At 35.6% G+C, this 24,432-nt stretch overlaps 1 protein-coding gene across 4 annotated transcripts in view; it reads right to left on the reverse strand.

The window, feature by feature from the left end:
• Positions 1-641: 641 nt before the first annotated feature.
• LOC102809429 (uncharacterized) overlaps positions 642-24,432 on the reverse strand; it is a 39,812-nt gene continuing 16,021 nt past the window's right edge. For 2 of the 4 annotated variants that reach the window (XM_085490454.1, XM_085490450.1), the window contains exons 2-11: positions 18,290-18,476; positions 17,011-17,193; positions 16,077-16,208; positions 14,920-15,760; positions 13,797-13,888; positions 9,015-9,125; positions 8,040-8,234; positions 6,903-6,953; positions 4,752-4,834; positions 642-3,857 (exon numbers count right to left, since the gene is read on the reverse strand). In XM_085490454.1, coding sequence (XP_085346580.1) covers positions 3,692-3,857; positions 4,752-4,834; positions 6,903-6,953; positions 8,040-8,234; positions 9,015-9,125; positions 13,797-13,888; positions 14,920-15,760; positions 16,077-16,208; positions 17,011-17,193; positions 18,290-18,346 — 1,911 coding nt within the window. In that variant the 5' untranslated portion in view covers positions 18,347-18,476 and the 3' untranslated portion in view covers positions 642-3,691. Of the gene's footprint in view, positions 3,858-4,751; positions 4,835-6,902; positions 6,954-8,039; positions 8,235-9,014; positions 9,126-13,796; positions 13,889-14,919; positions 15,761-16,076; positions 16,209-17,010; positions 17,194-18,289; positions 18,477-21,934; positions 22,042-24,432 lie in introns of those variants that run through there. The other 2 variants (XM_085490453.1, XM_085490451.1) reach the window with 2 other exon arrangements.

Genomic DNA, 24,432 nt, shown 5'->3' on the forward strand with positions numbered 1-24,432 from the left:
AAATTTGAAAGAGCAACTAATATTCTTCAACCTGGTATTTTTTATAGATTTTATTTTTCATTCTGTTTCTGTTTTTTCCAGTTTAAAAAATATGAGCTCGCTGGAGCCTAAATCCCGTGTCTATTTCTTGCACTAGACCCCCCACTAGGGAGTGCGTACAGTTGATTATAGTTCCTGGGCTCCCTGTGGTTGTTTCTTGTAATCTCAGCAAAGAGTAATTTTTAATTTCTGTTGCATAAACATATATGACTATAGCCACCAGGAGATGTACTGATAATCTTTCTGCGAGTTAGCAATTCCTGACAAATTTATGGTACTATTTCTGCTGCGATCACATCAAAATTACAATGCATTAATTCCCTACAGGCGACACTCTATAATTCAACTGTCCATACAAGCTAATAGTAAAGCCGAAAATCAGGGTTGTTGAACGAGTTCCCAATAAGTCATGTTCTCACAATTTGAAAATACCGGTAAGTAGAAAAGAATGATTTCTCTATTTTTAAAATCAAATAAAGTAAACCATACCATCACAGTAGCTAAATGTTCTAAAATCAAAGCTGAATCAACCTCTCTGATATTGACAATGATAGACAACTTGACCAAGCTCAGCAAGTATTTCATAAAATTCCACTCACAAATTTGAAGGATTTGATATAATATTTAATAATATAATACAATTTTAATACAAGTATACCAACCCTTAGCAAAAAGTTGTTTTGAAACTCAAATGAATTTATTATTGTTCTATGTGACCATGTGCTTTCATACAAGCTACAATTGTAGTGTGAACACACCTACAGAATCAATATATTAATGGCATGGACACCATTCCTCCCATTCTGTGCAATTAACATGAAATTCTACATGACAGACTTTTAGAAAATATATAGTTATAAGATATAAGGATTTGCACAAAATTCAGAATATATACAGATATAATCAATGATTGGTTAATTTGTTTTTTTCATTAAATAATTATTTCATTTTAAGAAAAAAAATAGCCAATGATATGCTTCTATTAACTACAATTTCTATGACAGAATCCAACCAATGCTGAGGCAGTTTAGATATCCATAAATGTAGTTACTTTTAGTATCCAATCACAGCAGCTCTTACTGTTATGGTACAATCCAATCAATAGTGAGGCAGCTTAGATACTATCCAATCACAGCAGCTCTTACTGTTATGGTACAATCCAATCAATAGTGAGGCAGCTTAGATACTATCTAATCACAGCAGCTCTTACTGTTATGGTACAATCCAATCAATAGTGAGGCAGCTTAGATACTATCCAATCACAGCAGCTCTTATCTTTACACCCCAACAGTCTTCCCAGTTATTTAAGAAGTTAACAGAGCATTTTAACTGGAACATGAAGTCTTGAAAATGATTGAAAAAGTAGGACTAATCATGATACAGAAATCCTGAAAATTGACAACTAAAAATATACACCTTATACAGACCAGTTAAAAGAACATGAAAAGAGGATATCATTTGCAAGCATGGTATTCTCAAACTAAAGATGTCTGTTTTCAATTTGTATTGCTCATTATCAACAATTTGTTTTCATAATTGTTTGTACAATTCATTCTCATTTATTTATTTACAATTTTACTCCCCATCACCAATAATACTTTTTTTTGTTTCTGAACTTAAATAATGTCAAAAATAGCTTATATATTGTTTTCAAAACAAGAAAATTAACATAAACTAAAACATTTAAATTAGTCCAAAAAAAGTTTAAAAACAAAATATTTTTAGTACTGAAAAAATGACTTGTACATAATATAACAATATTATTTTGGGATACTCAATAATGTATTCAGTTTGATAAAATTTAAGATAAATTAAATTTCATTGAAAGATTTTGCACATTATTTTCTGTAAAATTGTATTTGTTTATTTTTGGACCAAATGAACAAAACTTCTCATTGCCTTGATCAAATTATTCGAAAAAAAAATATAAGGAAAAAGTGTTTTGGTGGAAGGTGACAAGAGCTGACTTTGTTGTTCAAAAGGTTTCAGGGCGGTGGTTGGCACACAGCGCATATTCGAGTTTCATGTAAACAGTCAACTGTAATTTACACATGTTATATACTTCACTATGAGTTCTATTTGATTATCCTCTTTACTTTTTTTTTAATTTTACTTGACTATGTTCATCTGCTATAGAAAGAATAATGTCAATAAAGTTATCTTATCTTATATCGAACAGGGCGCGGCATGACAACCGCCGTCCTTCATATAAGAATTGTTTTCTGGCGACTGTAAGAATGAGTAAATTGTGATGAAAAACAGAAAGTAAATTTTGTATGATGTACAATTTTTAAGTTTCCAGTTTAAATTTATTTTGACAAATTTACAAACTTCAATCAATCTGATATAGGTTTTGATATTCTACAAATCATACAAAATAACAATAAACCTAAAATCAGATGTATTGCCTGAAAAATCATATATACAGATATAATATGTCCATGAATATGACAAATGAAAAAAAATCTAACATTTTATGTAAAAATAAAAAATAATCTAACATATTAAAGTGCGACAATAGTCACGCAACTCGTGTTAGATTTTTGTATAAAGAAACAATGTATTATAAACGTGTTGCATACATGTACATCGCTATTGGTCAATTTCGAACACTGCGGCATGACGACTATAGCGCTTTAAATAATATAGGGAAATGAAAATTGATCTAACATATATTAAATGGACAAATGAAAAATGATATAAAATGTTATATAATATGGACATTTCAGTCAATCAATCAATCAAATATTTATTTTGCCTAATAATGTACACTTGTAATTTACAAAACAAATTGAAAGAAACATTTGATCACATACTGATCTGGAATAAATATTTGGGGCAAAATAAACAAAATTACTCAGTTTATTCTGACTCCATGGTGATTTTTGTTGTTAAAAATTTGATCGTATTTGCATGTAACAGTAAAAGTTTAATTTTGGTATTTAATAAATATTATTCAAAACATCATGCTAATTATTTCTATGGCCATCTAATGTGATATTAATATAATAAATTTGCTTTTGATGTGAGATACAAGACACCAATGTTTACATAGCAACCATTTTTTTTAGAAGCTGAGCATTCATTTACAGGCAAGGAAGTAAATATACAAACATTTAACAAGTTACGTGTCAAGCCTGGTAAATAATTTATGTGAGGGACCTGATTACGATTGTTTTTGCAGATTTAGTGGGAACTGTTCAATGTTCAATGCAGATGTATCAAAAGTAAAATAATTACTGTAGAGTTAGCCCGACATGTAGGTGTGAGTGGCGCCCTCACTACACCCCACTAACGCCGGACAGAATAGTGTATGTCTCGTCGTCAAGATGAATACTGCGAAATCCCAAATTTCATGCCTTCTTGCAATGAGTTTCAATGAATATTCATTTTTGTCGTCATGGTAACACCGCCAATAAAAGCCGTGTTTGCATTGTTGGCAAAAATCATAGACTGTTTTCAACAAGATGATGAACATTGGGCGGAAATTTGAATGGTTACGCTTTGATGACGCTCCTGCAATTTGATTGATAGCAACAAAATATCGTTGGGGAAGTTCTGTCAGGCGTGTGTTGGGTTTTGAACACAGCGAAGAGCTTCACTCACACGACCTTGTCAGGCTAACTCTAGATCAAATAAATCATGTGAGATGTCACACATATTGCTCTTCACTGCCCTCTCTGGCTTTCTGGATTTCTTTTTCCCAAGGTTTTAATGCTCCACTTCTGTTTTGCTTCTTTCTTTCCTTTTCCAATCTCGCTGCTCGCTGCCGGTCTTCTTCCAGTCTTCTCTTTCTTTCTTCCTCTTCTTTCCTCTCTCTGAAGAATAAGTTTATTGAAATACATCAAAGTTTGAATATGAGAACGAAGAAACAAAATGAAGACAAAAATTCCATCCTTTAATAGTCATCAACACTAATCCAATCACATTTGTTAATAATTCTAGTTCATTCCAGTATTCTGGAAAACAACGCCCTCAATCTTGTCTCATTAGTAAGACTAGGTTTATTCAAAATGATTGAAACACTTTTTAAGTCAATTTGGCTGAAAAATTTGAACAGCGCCCTCTATGGATTTATACACAATTCCAAAAACCTCAAGAACACAGATAAGAAAATCGTCATTAACCAAGCAATGATTTATCACTAGGATACTGGTAGTCTGCAATATAGCTTTATTGGGGTAATAGGACTCTTATGCAATATAATCGGTGGTCTGATGTTGTGCCAATCACAGAGGAAAACAGGATTGTGTCTTATTTTGAAATATCAAAATTAAAAAAAAAACACTACACAAAAAATGCACTTAGCAAAACATGCAGCCTCGGCTGAGATAGCTGTTAGCAATGAACATATCAATTAAATAATGTAAGATTTCATCACAAAATGAACAAATCTGAGAAAGGTCCAACTGCAGTGCCTGTATGTATAATATCAAAGCATTCAGACTGGTGATTTTCAACAAGATGACGAAAATATCACTTACCAAAAATGGCAAAAATATTCACAATTAGAGAAATAAAAATATCACCAAGAAATAAACAAATCTGAGTGAGGTGAGGTGAGTATCAAAGCCATCAGACTTGTAGTTTTCAAGAAGTAGAAAAAGTAAAAAGTTGATGCGAACAACGATGGACACTCACTCGTATGATAATCATATGCATATCAATCACATAGTCGACAGCGAAGATAAAAATGTGAAAAATGTGCTTACTGAGCTGCAGCTTCCTCTTTTTTTCTCAATAAATCAGCTTTCCAGGCGGGCAAATTCTTGTATTTATTTTCTTGCTCTTCCTCCTGGGTATGATAAGAAAATAAATATAGTCAATGGAATGTCTGTTTGTTGAAATATAAAACGAACAATTTGTTTTTAAAGATATACGTTTTTATACGTTAGTATGTCAGCTGAAGTTTTTTTCTTTATTAAGAGTGAGTGAGAAGAGACTCAAAAGTAATGAATTGGTTGTTACCTAGCAACCAAAAAACTTTTTGCAAGTTAGCCAGATGTTAAAGGGAAGCCATCAATCCCTGGGATTGCATCATGGGTCATTGTTTATGTTGTTTACACTGTTGATCTGTCTCTTGTTTTGCATTGTAATTTTAATCCAGTGTTAAAAGGTAACGGTAGTAATCATTGCATTGTATCGTGTTCGATATGGGTCCCATAGCGATGGGTACAGCATGTGTAAAATACAATATTTGTTCACATGAGATTTGAACATGTGCTGCTATTTAAATAAATTTGCAGTGGAATTAAGCTTAACCTCTGTTCTTTTGTTTTTTATTGAAATTGTAATTTTGTATGTGAATTCGCTCCCAGAATAATCTGAGAAGCAATGTCCCAATAAAATACAATTTGGTACATATACTGAGTATGTACTGAAATAATCATTTGCCTAAAAATTTTATGTATATTTAATTCACAGGACATTTCTGGCAATATCACAAAATTTAATCCTAATTTTTCCTTACATTTTCAAAGATTGCAAAATACCTCTTTCAAATGTCACTTGGTTTCCCTTGACAAAGTATGTCATAATTTTAAAGTGAGAAGTGCTCCAAGGCACCTGATTGGTTACACACCTAGCCAATTACAAGATACATGAATAAATTAAATAATCAAGGTTTAATAACATCAAGGTACTTTAATAGCGAGAAAACTAACTATGTTATACAAAGTATTATAGTCAGCTGTGAAACAAGGTCACACATTTCAAAATGGTCATTAGCAATAAGGCCCAGGCAAAAACACTTTTTGATAATTTTTTTTTTTAAATTACTGTACAAAGTACAGAAATTTATTTTAACTTGCATTTTCAACTTCTCATAAATTGTTTTTTTTTTATTATTTAATTTAACTGAAAAAAAAAACCGAGCATTGACCAAAAATATAAATTTGTTTGAGCCAACCTTTAGACTGGGCGGGAATCAATGGGGTCTGATAATACAGTGGTACAACTTTGACTTGTTATTCATGCAACCCATTTTACCCACATCCATGTACCAGCTGACACAGAGACATGGTGTCAGCAAATAGTACTTTTCATGTAAAATGTATGTTAATTTCACTTGACTCACAAACGATCACACAGAAAACATAGCGCACATGAACTAAATGAACCAAATAATAGCCTGGATTAATGCAATTTAATTTAATGAAATGTTTATATTAGTAATGCCTGCTACAGAATTTCTAAGTCTAATGTTAATTATAATTTTAAAAATGAAAAATGCATAATGTATTGAAGTGTATGGAAATATTTAGATATTATTATTATTTGTTTTCAGATACCTAGATACACAATTGTAATTTTCTTTTCTACATACTTTTTAAAGTGGCCAGGGTTGCCACCTGTGCTTGTGTGGGAATTGAGTTCTAAGTGACAATAACAGTGGATGATGAAATGCAAAGGCTTATAAGCAGATGCTTATTTGTAAATAGTAACACACTATAGTATGTGCGTGTGAGGATTCCCCATTGCCATGAAATATTAAAATTTCACACAATTTATAGAATCCCCAAACACTAACGTTCCCACAAGCATGAATTATACAAATTGTTTGTCACTATATAGTAACACATTACGGTAATCTTATTGGTCAATGTGATCACCACGCTGTCTTCATGAATCATTTGGGCTATTCTCGTAATAAAAACATAATCTAGTTTTGATAAACATTCTTATTATATTTTTTACAAAAAAACAAAAACTGATGATTTAATCAATTGATAATAAGGTGATTAATGGTAATATAAAATGAATTTGGTATAAAGCATGAAATTACAGGACTATGATAAAAAACACAATTAGTCACTTATGAGGGAAACACAGAAGGTATTATCACACACAATATTTCTTTTTACCCTTGTTTCATAGAGTTTCCGTACAGCGGGTACAACTTTACCTTCCTCTAGCTGAGAATAATAAGACGCAGTGAGAAACAGAAAGAAACAGAGAAAGCGGTATTATAGAAATATAAAGCAATACACAACATAGTTGAGACATTGCACACCTTGCAGATGTAACACAATGTGTGGAAATGAAAACAAGACAGTACAGAACAGAACGCAGACGTTGTGAAATATACCCTTCCCTATTCCATGATTTACTGCCAATACTTAGTTTACTCTAAATTCCATGATAATTTTTGATTAAACTGATAAAAAAAGACATTCAGATGTGTTGTGTAATAAATATAATTTCAACTGAATTTGTAAAAAACAATAAAAGTTATAAAAGTTTAAAGACAGCCGACTTTTACAACTTTACCATTTATATTATTAGAAGAGGTGCATGCTGGGAAATAATGTCACCAAATTGTCATTGGTTCTTCTCATGATAATAAACAGCATACAATTGACAGTAAAATGCATAGAAATGAGGGAAATTTACATATACATAGACGACACACAGATATAAATACTAATGGATTAAGCAACGAAATCAAACAAATGAAAATACAAAGACAAATTGAAATAAAACAATGAACAAATTTGAGGGGATTTGGCTTGGAGCAATTAAAATACAGCAAATCTAGGGATGGCTCAGAGAAATAAAACAAACTAAGTTTTGTGGGACGGCATTCGATTTGATGCTTCAAAGTGCCCTGAGTGACAACGCAGTCCTGCTGCAATAAAAGTAATTGTATAAAAGAAAATGTAATTTTTAAAGTAAATTTTTATGCGATTGTATCAGTGAGAAGCTAAGCGAAGGAAACTTGTAAAAAATGTATACAATTTATTTGAAAAAAAACACACTGTTGCATTTTATATTTTCCAAAAAAAAAATTGTCAACTTCTGCACTAAAACTCAGTTCCTAAACAACTATTTATTACTCAGTAATTTTGTTTTCCACCATTTTTTCGAGCAAGCAGTGGCAGTAAAAAACTTCATAAGTTGAATGAAAGCAGAGAAGTCTTAACGCACCCTGGGCCGCTACAAAACGTCAAATCGAATGCACCTGTGGAAACAGAATTATAGTTTGAGATGAAATAACCCACCTTCTTTTTCTTCATATTTTCAGCCGCTTCTTTAGTTGCTTGTTCGGCTGCTTTTCTCGCCATAATCTGACGTTTCCATTCCGGGATGGGTCTACCACCATCATCTGTCTTCGGTATTTGATCTATTACATCCTTAGCTGAGAAGACTTTACCTCCTTCACCAGTTGGTGTGGCTGAATTTATATCAATATCCATCTAACAAAAGTGATGAAGAAATATTTCTCATTATTAGCCAATCAATCAATCAACCAACCACTCATTCTATCCTCCTTATCTCATCACTTCCCTCTCACTCATCTTTCACTCACTACTTATTTCTCCCTACTCATCTCTTGTTACTCACCCCTCTCACTCATTATTCACCTCTCAATCACTACTCATTCACACATGCATTGACTCACTATTCACCCCTCTTTCATTATTCACTCACTCACTCACTCACGCACCTTTCACTACTCATTTACTATTCATCTCAAACTCACTATAATACTCACTCACTCACTCACTCACATCTTACTCACATCTCACTCACTACTCCCCTTCCACTACTCATTTACTATTCATCTCAAACTCACTATAATCATCACTCACTCACTCACCTTTCACTAATCATCTCAAACTCACTATAATCATCACTCACTCACCTTTCACTAATCATCTCAAACTCACTATAATCATCACTCACTCACTCACTAACTCATTATAATTATCTCTCACTCACATATGCATTGACTCACTACTCATTTCTCACTTACTAGTTAATCACTACTCACTTTGCATTCACTAAACTTTCACTCACCTCTTATTCACTACTCACATCCATGCACTTATTAATTCACTTACTACTCGCCTCACCCCACTCAGTTCTCACTCAAGCACTAACTCACCCAGTCCATTAACTAGGTAAAAAAAAGAATCAATTTAAAGGTCAATCAATCAATCAATCAAAATTTAACACATGCTTTTTGCACTTACCCGTTTACTGACAGCATTACTTCTTGGTTTATCTCTCTGCAGTGATTTTCCAGCTTTGATTTCAGCCATTATGTCATCATGTGGTGTGACTGAATTGTTTTCTGTGTTCACCTGAAAAGCAGTATGTGAGAAAATGAATTACACTCATGAGCCAATAAATCAATCAGTGAGTCACCCAGCCAATCAAACTACCAGTGAGCCAGCCACCCAGCCAATCAAACTATCAGTGAGTCACCCAGCCAATCAAACTATCAGTGAGTAACCCAGCCAATCAAACTATCAGTGAGCCAGCCACCCAGCCAATCAAACTATCAGTGAGTAACCCAGCCAATCAAACTATCAGTGAGTAACCCAGCCAATCAAACTATCAGTGAGTAACCCAGCCAATCAAACTATCAGTGAGTAACCCAGCCAATCAAACTATCAGTGAGTCACCCAGCCAATCAAACTATCAGTGAGTAACCCAGCCAATCAAACTATCAGTGAGTAACCCAGCCAAACTACCAGTGAGCCAGCCACCCAGCCAATCAAACTATCAGTGAGTCACCCAGCCAATCAAACTATCAGTGAGTAACCCAGCCAATCAAACTATCAGTGAGCCAGCCACCCAGCCAATCAAACTATCAGTGAGTAACCCAGCCAATCAAACTATCAGTGAGTAACCCAGCCAATCAAACTATCAGTGAGTAACCCAGCCAATCAAACTATCAGTGAGTAACCCAGCCAATCAAACTATCAGTGAGTCACCCAGCCAATCAAACTATCAGTGAGTAACCCAGCCAATCAAACTATCAGTGAGTAACCCAGCCAAACTACCAGTGAGCCAGCCACCCAGCCAATCAAACTATCAGTGAGTAACCCAGCCAATCAAACTATCAGTGAGTCACCCAGCCAATCAAACTATCAGTGAGTAACCCAGCCAATCAAACTATCAGTGAGCCAGCCACCCAGCCAATCAAACTATCAGTGAGTAACCCACCCAATCAAACTATCAGTGAGTCACCCAGCCAATCAAACTACCAGTGAGCCAGCCACCCAGCCAATCAAACTATCAGTGAGTCACCCAGCCAATCAAACTATCAGTGAGTAACCCAGCCAATCAAACTATCAGTGAGCCAGCCACCCAGCCAATCAAACTATCAGTGAGTAACCCAGCCAATCAAACTATCAGTGAGTAACCCAGCCAATCAAACTATCAGTGAGTAACCCAGCCAATCAAACTATCAGTGAGTAACCCAGCCAATCAAACTATCAGTGAGTCACCCAGCCAATCAAACTATCAGTGAGTAACCCAGCCAATCAAACTATCAGTGAGTAACCCAGCCAAACTACCAGTGAGCCAGCCACCCAGCCAATCAAACTATCAGTGAGCCAGCCACCCAGCCAATCAAACTATCAGTGAGTAACCCAGCCAATCAAACTATCAGTGAGTAACCCAGCCAATCAAACTATCAGTGAGTAACCCAGCCAATCAAACTATCAGTGAGTAACCCAGCCAATCAAACTATCAGTGAGTCACCCAGCCAATCAAACTATCAGTGAGTAACCCAGCCAATCAAACTATCAGTGAGTAACCCAGCCAAACTACCAGTGAGCCAGCCACCCAGCCAATCAAACTATCAGTGAGTAACCCAGCCAATCAAACTATCAGTGAGTCACCCAGCCAATCAAACTATCAGTGAGTAACCCAGCCAATCAAACTATCAGTGAGCCAGCCACCCAGCCAATCAAACTATCAGTGAGTAACCCACCCAATCAAACTATCAGTGAGTAACCCAGCCAATCAAACTATCTGTGAGCCAGCCAACCAGCCAATCAAACTATCAGTGAGTAACCCAGCCAATCAAACTATCAGTGAGTAACCCAGCCAATCAAACTACCAGTGAGCCAGCCACCCAGCCAATCAAACTATCAGTGAGTAACCCAGCCAATCAAACTATCAGTGAGTAACCCAGCCAATCAAACTATCAGTGAGTGAGCCAGCCACCCAGCCAATCAAACTATCAGTGAGTCAGCCAGCCAATCAAATCAGTGAGTCACCCAGCCAATCAAACTATCAGTGAGCCAGCCAGCCAATCAAACTACCAGTGAGCCAGCCACCCAGCCAAACAAACTATCAGTGAGTCACCCAGCCAATCAAACTATCAGTGAGTAACCCACCCAATCAAACTATCAGTGAGTAACCCAGCCAATCAAACTATCTGTGAGCCAGCCACCCAGCCAATCAAACTATCAGTGAGTAACCCAGCCAATCAAACTATCAGTGAGTAACCCAGCCAATCAAACTACCAGTGAGCCAGCCACCCAGCCAATCAAACTATCAGTGAGTAACCCAGCCAATCAAACTATCAGTGAGTAACCCAGCCAATCAAACTATCAGTGAGTGAGCCAGCCACCCAGCCAATCAAACTATCAGTGAGTCAGCCAGCCAATCAAATCAGTGAGTCACCCAGCCAATCAAACTATCAGTGAGCCAGCCAGCCAATCAAACTACCAGTGAGCCAGCCACCCAGCCAATCAAACTATCAGTGAGTAACCCAGCCAATCAAACTATCAATGAGCCAGCCACCCAGCCAATCAAACTATCAGTGAGCCAGCCACCCAGCCAATCAAACTATCAGTGAGTAACCCAGCCAATCAAACTATCAGTGAGTAACCCAGGCAATCAAACTATCAGTGAGCCAGCCACCCAGCCAATCAAACTATCAGTGAGTAACCCAGCCAATCAAACTATCAGTGAGTAACCCAGCCAATCAAACTATCAGTGAGTAACTCAGCCAATCAAACTACCAGTGAGCCAGCCACCCAGCCAATCAAACTATCAGTGAGTAACCAAGCCAATCAAACTATCAGTGAGTAACCCAGCCAATCAAACTATCAGTGAGTAACCCAGCCAATCAAACTACCAGTGAGCCAGCCACCCTGCCAATCAAACTATCAGTGAGTCACCCAGCCAATCAAACTATCAGTGAGTAACCCAGCCAATCAAACTACCAGTGAGCCAGCCACCCAGCCAATCAAACTATCAGTGAGTAACCCAGCCAATCAAACTATCAGTGAGTAACCCAGCCAATCAAACTACCAGTGAGCCAGCCACCCAGCCAATCAAACTATCAGTGAGTCACCCAGCCAATCAAACTACCAGTGAGCCAGCCACCCAGCCAATCAAACTATCAGTGAGTAACCCAGCCAATCAAACTATCAGTGAGTAACCCAGCCAATCAAACTACCAGTGAGCCAGCCACCCAGCCAATCAAACTATCAGTGAGTAACCCAGCCAATCAAACTACCAGTGAGCCAGCCACCCAGCCAATCAAACTATCAGTGAGTAACCCAGCCAATCAAACTATCAGTGAGTAACCCAGCCAATCAAACTATCAGTGAGTAACCCAGCCAATCAAACTATCAGTGAGTAACCCAGCCAATCAAACTATCAGTGAGTAACCCAGCCAATCAAACTACCAGTGAGCCAGCCACCCAGCCAATCAAACTATCAGTGAGTCACCCAGCCAATCAAACTATCAGTGAGTAACCCAACCAATCAAACTATCAGTGAGTAACCCAGCCAATCAAACTACCAGTGAGCCAGCCACCCAGCCAATCAAACTACCAGTGAGTCACCCAGCCAATCAAACTATCAGTGAGTAACCCAGCCAATCAAACTACCAGTGAGCCAGCCACCCAGCCAATCAAACTACCAGTGAGTCACCCAGCCAGCCAATCAAACTACCAGTGAGTCACCCAGCCAATCAAACTATCAGTGAGTCACCCAGCCAATCAAACTATCAGTGAGTAACCCAACCAATCAAACTATCAGTGAGTAACCCAGCCAATCAAACTACCAGTGAGCCAGCCACCCAGCCAATCAAACTACCAGTGAGTCACCCAGCCAATCAAACTATCAGTGAGTAACCCAGCCAATCAAACTACCAGTGAGCCAGCCACCCAGCCAATCAAACTACCAGTGAGTCACCCAGCCAGCCAATCAAACTACCAGTGAGTCACCCAGCCAATCAAACTACCAGTGAGTCACCCAGCCAGCCAATCAAACTACCAGTGAGTCACCCAGCCAATCAAACTACCAGTGAGCCAGCCACCCAGCCAATCAAACTACCAGTGAGTCACCCAGCCAATCAAACTACCAGTGAGTCACCCAGCCAGCCAATCAAACTACCAGTGAGTCACCCAGCCAATCAAACTACCAGTGAGCCAGCCACCCAGCCAATCAAACTACCAGTGAGTCACCCAGCCAGCCAATCAAACTACCAGTGAGTCACCCGGCCAATCAAACTACCAGTGAGTCACCCAGCCAGCCAATCAAACTACCAGTGAGTCACCCAGCCAATCAAACTACCAGTGAGCCAGCCACCCAGCCAATCAAACTACCAGTGAGTCACCCAGCCAGCCAATCAAACTACCAGTGAGTCACCCAGCCAGCCAGCCACACAGTTTAAAGTCAATCAATTTTTACAGCAGGTCTCACAATTATTAGGGCTGCATGTTAGCAAACTTGTTCACTAATTTGCCAACTACTTTGGTTTTTATTAAATGCAAATGAGCTACAATATGAATATTACCTTTCAATCTGTCATCATCAAATGCCAGTTTTTTTTAAATAAATTTGTTAGGTTTTACACGACTGAAAGATATGCAAAATTGTTTGCGATGGTCAAATCTGCTTTATCAAAAACAAAGTTGTCAACAGATTACTAAACTTGTTTGAAAACTTGCTGCCCCAATACTTCTGAGACTTGCTTTAATACATATTGTTTACACGCTTACCTGTTTACCAACATTATTACTGATCTTTTGAAGTGATGGTCCCGCTCTTATTTCAGCAAGCATGTCAGAGGTCAAAGGTCCTTGTGAGGAAACTGGTAAAAAAAAAAGATAAATAGAACAGTGATGAGGAAATTTTATTTTCAAAAGAACAACAGGAATATACTATAGATACATTTATACATGTATATAGATTCAAAGCCTAATTAAGCCAAAGAAAAATACGTTTCATGTCTAATTATTGTGCATATCGGTTTGAAACCTGTGCCTCACACTTTCATGTAATGATAAATTAATGCACCACATATAATAGCATGAAGAATTAAATTTTGTATTTTTTTATCACGAACAGTGGTTATAACAAATATATTCACCTGGGACCTTCATATTTGTACTAATAAGGTTCGACTGTACTGCATCATTTTAAATTTTAAAATGTTAACAAGCAGCCTGTTGGCTGATATAGTCCTGCTATATAGTAAAAATTGCATTTTTTTACCAAAAATATTCACTAAAATTAATTGTCACAAAATGAACACATTTGTCAGAGGCTCACCTAAGGTGTCGTATAAAATATCAAAGCAATCGGGCTAGCAGTTTTCAAGAAGATGACGAAAATAAAACTTTTTACCTAAAATATTTTTCAAATTTAAAGATTTGAAAATATCATTACAAAATCAACAAAATTTAGGGAGGTCATCAGTAACTTTGATATATGCACATATGAAAAATTTTTTTGCAACACCAACCAATCAAAACAAAGAAGAAAAACTAGTAAATATACTTAAAACGAAATACAAAAATATGTTAATTAATTTAGCCAGATTTGTATACCAAGGCTTCTTAATGAGAGAAAACTACATTAAATCTAAATTACCTGCTGCCTCATAAAAATAGGGTTTCTGCTTTGTTTTGTGTTTTTGTGGTTGTCTTTTGTTTTTTCTCTATTTTTTTTTTTATTTTTCTATTTTTACCTTACAACATTTAACTTTATTGTATCACGAACAATATCTCAGTTAAGGATACGTTTATCAATAAAGATTATTATTATTATTATTCATCGCAATTTCATTAAACACCAGAGCATAAAAAAAAATGCGATGCAACGTCTGCAACGCAAACTCACCTGTAGATGAAGACATGGTGGATGCTGGACTGGTACTCCCGTTTTCCTTCCACTGAGCTCCTCTAGATGGTGAGTTGGCATTGTATAGTTGTTGGTTTGGAGGAGGAGGAGGGGGTGGAGCTGGGGGTACTGATGATGTCTGCACTTGAGGTGGAGGAGAGGTTACCGTTGACGATGAGAAATGTGACGGATGATTCAACGAAGGGGGCGGTTGAATTACAGGCGTAGGTTTTTGAGGCTCTTTTTTTGCAGGTGGTGGCCAATTGAATTTAGTGGATTGCATGTCATTACTGGTTGTTGTTGAAGATTGCAATGGAAAAGTTGGTTTTGGTGCAGCTTGAGGTGGGGATTTGTGTTCTTTCTCATTAACACTTGGCGATGCATTAGGCTGTATCACATACATCAAAGAATCCAAGTTTGGTGGGTATTTTCCATGCGTAGACATAGGACATGCATCACCATTTGTAATATTTTCTTTTTTCGGAGAATGGAAGACTTGATTATTTTGTGCGGGGGGTGCAGGTGGTGGTAAATCAGGTGCAGGTGGGATAACTACTGTATGTGTTGAATTTATGTTTGGTTGAGAGTAATTTCCATTGACCACTGGAGGTGGGGAATCAAGTCTTCTATCTCTTACTAGAGGTGGCCTCTTCATTCCCTCTCCAGTTTCAGCATCCTGGCAGTTTCCCTGTGAAGAATGACCTCCATCAGTGACATCCAAGTTCCTTTGCCGGGGAGAGTGTTGTACCTCCACGACATGCTTTGCATAGACACCAGTACCATTACTGCTACTGGAGGAAGTTCGAACTTGAGGATTCTTTATTGGAGATGAACGTAAATTCTGGAAAAGAAGAAAAAATTTTCATTAGTGAATGAGATGAACTCGTGAAAAAAATAATCTGCTGGGCAATGTTGCAATTTACATTGTTGTTTTGTAAGTAACATTTCTATTCAGCTAGCAGTATTGTGTATCAATTCATCCAGCTAAGTCAAAACAATGCAACAATGTATCCATATCTCAGACTAAGCGGTGCCTTGTATTACGCTTGACGTGTCCAAGTCGTTCGAAGCAAACCGTTGGTGCACTCAACTTCTTGAATTGAAAAAAACGCTACATTCAATCTAAAAGAATCAAAATTCTGAAATGGTATAATTACTTTTTTTTCAACACTTCTGAGGTATTTTGCACATTCGTTGTTGCCGCAGGCTTTGGCCAAATCAGACGCGACTAAACCATCTTTATCTTCAATATTGACATCACAACCGAATTCAACTAAGACGTGTAAAGACTGGAATAAAAAATAGATTCATAAATACGAGTCAGTTGTCTTTCTTACTTGCTTTCAGGAACTAGAGAAAGAATGTAAGTGTAATTGAAAATGTAACAAGGTTTGTTTGATATGACCAATAATGCACGTGTTGTGCAGCTAAATTGAACAATATTTCAAGTACAAGTTCATAATGGCAGGTAAATGTAATACACCAGGAATAGTAGTGATTCAATGTGGTCACCTCCAGTTTATTACTTAATATGTTTTATTTTAGTATTACAGTTGCAATGTCGGCAATGTTCAAATTTGAGTAACTTGAAAAATCCCATGTGAGATTCGTTGAAACCCCAAGAAGCTAAAAACTCAATTACATCTGAATCTACAAAACTATTCAGTGATATTCGGCTATCCTCGGGGGCGGACAACCGGGCATTTCCACCGCTTTGCAACCATCGCGGTGAAAACAAAGGCCAAAAACTGTACTTCAGGATGTTTGTTGAGACCCCCCTGAACAGTGTAACAAGATTAGCCCTGCGTGTGTAACATATATAAATTGGGTTGTTCAGGATTACTTTAAAGTTGAGTTTGTGTTGTTTTCTCGAATTTTCATTGGCTCGACCGGCGTTCCACAGCAGCGCATACAGAGCCCATAGAAATGCATGTACAGTGGTGCGCGTCTTAGCAACGTGGAACGTCTTGTGACGTAGCTCCGCCCCGAGGATTGGTAAGAAACGCCAGAAATGGATATTATGCAAACGTTGTTGCAGTTATTATAAAAATCAAATAACTAAGTTTCAAGCAAAATGTGATGAGACCTTACTTCGAGTTGTCCATGTTCTGCTGCATCATGTAATGGAGTACCACCAAGGCTATCTGGCTCACATCCACCACCGTGAGACAACAACCATTTTAATATGTGAGTGTGCCCTCTACTGGCAGCAAAGTGTATTGGTGTAGCACCATCATTGTCTTTTTCCATTGCTGATACACCTTGTTCTCGTACCTTGAAAAATGAGTGAATAGTGAAACTATTGATGCCTTGTAAAGGTGGAACTATGTATAGTAAGAGTAGTCAGGATAATACATTAGAATAGTGGTATGTTAAAATTACGACTGTTTAAAAAGCAGTACAACTGGATAATAAGTTAATGTTCAACAAGTAATAATTGAATGACAGTGATCTATACTATGAACTCATTTGGACTTGTATTGAAAAACACTCAATGTTACAATCGCTACACTACACTACACTACACTACACTACACTACACTACACTACACTACACTACACTACACTACTGTTACCACTATACTACTGTTACCACTACACTACACTACTACTGTTACACTACACTACACTACAATACTACTTTTACACTACACTACACTACACTACACTACACTACACTACTATGTTACCACTACACTACACTACACTACTACTTTTACACTACACTACACTACACTACACTACACTACACTACACTACACTACACTACAATACTACTATTTTTACACTACACTACACTACACTACAATACTATGTTACCACTACACTACACCACACATACGCAACACTGTGCTGCACTACACTACACTACACTACAATACTACTTTTACACTACACTACACTACACTACTATGTTACCACTACACTACACTACACTACTACTTTTACACTACACTACACTACACTACACTACAATACTACTATTTTTACACTACACTACACTACAATACTTCTGTTACCCCTACACTACACCACACATATGCAACACTGTGCTGCACTACACTACACTACACTACACTACACTACACTACAATACTACTTTTACACTATACTACAATACTACTGTTACCACTACACTACACTACGCAACGCTGTGCTGTGCTACACTACACTACACTACACTACATGACACTACACTACACTACACTACAGTACTACTTTTACACTATACTACAATACTACTGTTACCACTACACTACACTACACTACGCAACGCTGTGCTGTGCTGTGCTGTGCTGTGCTACACTACACTACACTACACTACACTACACTACACTACACTACAATACAATACAATTTTTGAACTCACCAGCCATTCAACAACATTCAGATGTCCCATTTGAGCTGCTGCATGTATCGGTTGCATGCCATCATTTGCCTTCAGATGCACATTCCCGCTACCGTTATGTACAAGATACTGTATACACTCTAAATGGCCGTCTTGTGCCGCAAAGTAAATTGGAGTGGCACCATTATCGGCTTTATTGTTTACTAAACTGAAAGACGAAAAAAACAAAACATTTACAATATGTTATTTTCATAAAATAAATGCTATGGACATAATGTTGTGCATTTCACTATTGGTCGTAAAAGTTCTAACATAACCTAAAACATGTGTGGGGTTCAAACGATAGATCTAGACAACATAATAATTTAAATAATGACAATTAACACATTTGTGGGTAATTCAACCTATTAAACAGAGTAAAAATTATATCACAATATATATTATATATGCCAAGTGAGTGTATGATACAAATCATGGGTACAAAGATCATGTTTTTTGGAAAAATTTCTATAAGAATTCATGTCAAGGCATTATTTCATGAAAAATAAATACACGTAGTATCCCTTCTAATAATTCATACAATAAGAATTACTCATTTTATAATAACATTTTTTCACTATATGTCACTAAATGATATTTTCAGATACGACGAGATCTTTCCCCCATAAGAACCAATTTTAAATGGCCTAAACATCATCGTTTCCATGGTTTATTTTAGCCATTTTTTATCTAAAAAATATTTCTGTGACCATTTATGCCAGTTACTGTAAAAAAAAAAAAATTCGCTTGGAATTCATTTTCGCTGAAGGAATGCTTCAGTAAAAATAAAATCCAGCAAATATACCTTTTTCCCTATATTTTGCATTCAACTCAGCAAAAATCAATAAAAATTAATTCCATACAAAACACCCAAAAATTCAGCGAAAAATATTTAAAATAATTCTAGCTAATTTACAGTAATAAATAAAACCAAAGAGTGACCAAATTGTGTGTTTAAATACACAGCAGACATTTGCTTTCAGAACTCACAGGAGGGCTTGACAACAATAACTCACAGGAGAGCTATGACTATTATGTCAAGATTGTTGCCAAGCAACAATAAAATAATTTTAAAGACAACTAAAAATAAATAAAAAAACTGGCATGTCTGGAGATAAACCTAGTACATGTAGAGAATTACAAAACAATGGTAGAACAAAAGTACAGACTTGATAGATAAAAAAAAATATGGAGGTACATGTAATTAATGTTATCTGATGGCGGGACTACAATAGGGTTTTGAATGTTAGCAAAAAATCTTATCTACTGCTAAACAGTTTTGGGACTATTTTTTCATGGCACAGATGTTGAACTGTTTTTTTTTTCACTATTATTCCCGCTATATATTAATAGTGAAGAAGTGGAATTTTCAACATCGTACATACTGTTTAGAAATATACAAGTGCAGTTGATGACCAGTTTTATTCCACAGTACGAGTAAGTAGAATCAAACTATCAGATGCATGCTTTTTTAATTCAAAAATGTTAATGATTCTGATTTTTTTTTACTACGAATGATCAGATTATTGATTTTTTTTTTGGATGTGTTTGAGACAATGAAAAGCCAAAGTGTTTAAATAGATGCAGGTCTCCATGCTGTGATCATGCATGCTATGGTTTTCCAATTGTGTGCATGTTTTTTTTTTTAATTGCACATAGTTAGCTGGTGTACATTGCAATTGACCATATATGTGTGGTTGGATGTGATGTTTTAAAATTTGTGAAAGCAAATCTGATACATCATGAATGGTGACAATTATAAATTGCGATTTCTATAATTTGTTGTTACTCAAACATTTTGCCCACTATGTGCAAACAATGATTTCATGAAATTTCAACTTTTTTCATCACCAGACTTTCTGGCCCAAATTTTCCTGCACTTTATTTTCTTATATTCCTCAATATTTCTTGAAATGAACCATAATTTTATAGACAACTAACAAAATTTGAGTCAATTTTCAGTTTTCACTCAAACAAATTGGCCATTTTTGTCCCAGTCTTCTGAAGGAAAGTACAAACTATAAACAGGACTATTTTGCGAAAATTTGTGATAAAAAGAGAGAACCGATGGTGAAAGGTTGAAATACGTAAATAGTAATATCATACCAGTCGTTCAACAAATAGGGTCACTTTTGATTTTAATATTCCAGAAATCATATATCTATTGCGATGGAAGCCACCATCTTGCCTATCTTCCTACAAGTGCACATGTATATATCATATGTACATATCTGTATATAACAACAACCATCGCATATATGCGTTGATTCTCGCATTAGCCAGGCTACGTTAAACCTTAAGACAAACTTCAAAACACAATTTTATTTTAAGTAAGGTAAATGGACAAATTTTGCCACCAAGCTTTTTACAGGTGTCCCCTGATACATATGGGCCTTTATAATTATTATGCCATTTCAAGACTCATAGAACTGACTGTCTGGAAAATCATTCTGGTTCAGTGATATTTATTGAAGGCCACATACATTTTACTCACATTTCAAAAGAAATTATACTAGCACTATAATACACTGTTAGTATTTTATCGTGAACTACAAAATCTACATCCAGTTTTACTGTTTAGGAATAAAAAAAAATATTTAAAATGATGAACTGTAAACTACATTCCTAAGAAATAATGAATGATTCATTGCGTGCAAGTTGTAACATATGGAGGTTTACGAAAGGATCTAGCTTATACAGTACATACACAGAGAACTGGTTTTCTTTTCAAAAACATTCATTTAATAATTCACAAACTATGACTGAAATTAAAATACAATATGTTGCAAATCAGAAAAATGAATAGAGCTGCATAAAGTAATTTTGTGCATGTACATAGCCTTTTTTATGTATTTAAATTTGTTCACTAAAACTCTTGTTGAAAATGTAGCATAGAAATGAAGGGGATTTAAATTTTGGTTTTGATCATAAAAAAATTGTGATTTCAGTTTTGATCATAAAAAATTTTTAATTTTAAATTTCTAATGATCTTATCCTGGGTATACATACTTAAAGGCCGGTGGTTGTCATGCCACACATCTATGGAATATGGGACCCACACATGTCTTAAACAGAGATGGCCATTTTGACTCAACAACAAGCAGACCAACAAGTACAATCTGAGAGGTTACTAAGCATGAAATTTCCTTGGGAATTGTAAAGTATTGAAGGAGTCACCAGCAGTATTTAGTGCATGTTGCACCTAGGTCAAAACTCGAACTTGTGATTTCCTTTAGAAGAATGCATTGGATTGTGGGAAAATCAATGCTCATGAACACAAATGTCGCACACGACGACCACTGCATCACACACAACAAAAATGTTGTAACATACTTTTAACAGGACTGAGTGCGAATCACGTAATGAAGCATGATTGTATACGAGAAGATCAACACCCCTGCATTGTTACAAACATATGCAGATTACTGTTTAAAAGTGAAAGAAGGAAATGATACGCAGTTAAAAACAGAAAGCTATAACATACATGTGTATGATTCATATGACCTTGACATGTCAGATTTACTGAGGAGGAAGTAATCGTACCTCGTCATTTATACATTGACTAGCAGTGAGTCATTTTGAATAGTCACACACAGAAAAGAATTTCTTTTTTAACATCCAACCTACCTTCCCCGTAACAATAGTGCTAACAAAATTGGAACAAACAGCTCAGAGCGCACAATAATTAAAATTGACCCCCTCCCTAAATAAGAAGACTACATGTATGTTTGCTTTGCGCATGTTCTGTTTATCAGCTGCCCTGACCTTTTATCACCACTTCCCTCTTTTCATCACAAATTCACAAAATAGTTCTGTTTATGGTCTGCACATTCCTTCAAAAAATGGGGACAAAAACAGTCAAATCTTTTTGAATAAAAACTGAAAATTGACTGTCTGCTCCAAAATTGGGGGTTCATTTCCAGAAATAGTGAAAAATGTAAAAAAAAAAAAGTGCAAAATAATTTGGGTGATAAAGTCTAGCAGTGAAAGGTTGAACAGAACTAACTTTATAGAAATCCTACGCCAATATGAAATACCCAAGATAAAGTTTAATCAGCTTGTTAACTGCTGCGGAAAAATATAGTTTGTGAAGGTTATAGTTTCCGGTACCTGAAGTTGCAAACTAAAATATTAAGAACTCTGATTTCTGTTTTTTTTTTTTAATTTTGCTATTATTTAAAAAACAAGCAGCCTATCAGCTGAGATAGCTCCGCTGTTAGCAATGCACATTTCAATTAAAGAACTGAAGACATCATTAGAAAATGAACAATATGTATAGTATCAAAGCAATCAGACTTATAGTTTTTAACAAGTCGAAAATATCACTTTCTACCAAAAATGACAAAAATATTCACAAAAATTAGAGAATTGAAGATATCATCACGAAATGAACAAATCTGAGAAAGGTCTACATGTAGTATCTATATATGTAATATCAAAGCAATTGAACTTTTGGTTTTTAACAAGAAGTCGAAAATATCACTTTCTACCTAAAATGACAAAAATATTCACCAAAATTAGAGAATTGAAGATATCATCACGAAATGAACAAATCTGAGAAAGGTCTACATGTAGTATTCTATATATGTAATATCAAAGCAATTGAACTATTGGTTTTTAACAAGAAGTCGAAAACATCACTTTTTACCAAAAATGGCAAAAATATTCACCAAAATTAGAGAATTGAAGATATCATTACAAAATGAACAAATCTGAGAAAGGTCTACATGTAGTACCTATATATGTAGTATCAAAGCAATTGGACTTGCGTTTTTTAACAAGAAGTCGAAAATATCACTTTTTACCAAAAATGACAAAAATATTCACCGAAATTAGAGAATTGAAGATATCATCACAAAATGAACAAATCTGAGAGAGGTCCACATGTAGTATCTATATATGTAATATCAAAGCAATCGGACTTGCGGTTTTTAACAAGAAGTCGAAAATATCACTTTTTACCAAAAATGACAAAAATATTCACCAAAATTAGAGAATTGAAGATATAATCACGAAATGAACAAATCTGAGAAAGGTCTACATGTAGTACCTATATATGTAGTATCAAAGCAATTGGACTTGCGTTTTTTAACAAGAAGTCGAAAATATCACTTTTTACCAAAAATGACAAAAATATTCACCAAAATTAGAGAATTGAAGATATCATCACAAAATGAACAAATCTGAGAGAGGTCTACATGTAGTATCTATATATGTAATATCAAAGCAATTGAACTTTTGGTTTTTAACAAGAAGTCGAAAATATCACTTTCTACCTAAAATGACAAAAATATTCACCAAAATTAGAGAATTGAAGATATCATCACGAAATGAACAAATCTGAGAAAGGTCTACATGTAGTATTCTATATATGTAATATCAAAGCAATTGAACTATTGGTTTTTAACAAGAAGTCGAAAACATCACTTTTTACCAAAAATGGCAAAAATATTCACCAAAATTAGAGAATTGAAGATATCATTACAAAATGAACAAATCTGAGAAAGGTCTACATGTAGTATTCTATATATGTAATATCAAAGCAATTGAACTATTGGTTTTTAACAAGAAGTCGAAAACATCACTTTTTACCAAAAATGGCAAAAATATTCACCAAAATTAGAGAATTGAAGATATCATTACAAAATGAACAAATCTGAGAAAGGTCTACATGTAGTACCTATATATGTAGTATCAAAGCAATTGGACTTGCGTTTTTTAACAAGAAGTCGAAAATATCACTTTTTACCAAAAATGACAAAAATATTCACCGAAATTAGAGAATTGAAGATATCATCACAAAATGAACAAATCTGAGAGAGGTCCACATGTAGTATCTATATATGTAATATCAAAGCAATCGGACTTGCGGTTTTTAACAAGAAGTCGAAAATATCACTTTTTACCAAAAATGACAAAAATATTCACCAAAATTAGAGAATTGAAGATATAATCACGAAATGAACAAATCTGAGAAAGGTCTACATGTAGTACCTATATATGTAGTATCAAAGCAATTGGACTTGCGTTTTTTAACAAGAAGTCGAAAATATCACTTTTTACCAAAAATGACAAAAATATTCACCAAAATTAGAGAATTGAAGATATCATCACAAAATGAACAA

This window comes from Saccoglossus kowalevskii, chromosome 15 (genome assembly GCF_978046115.1).
Source record: "Saccoglossus kowalevskii chromosome 15, keSacKowa6.1, whole genome shotgun sequence".
NCBI classification, from domain to species: Eukaryota; Metazoa; Hemichordata; class Enteropneusta; family Harrimaniidae; genus Saccoglossus; species Saccoglossus kowalevskii.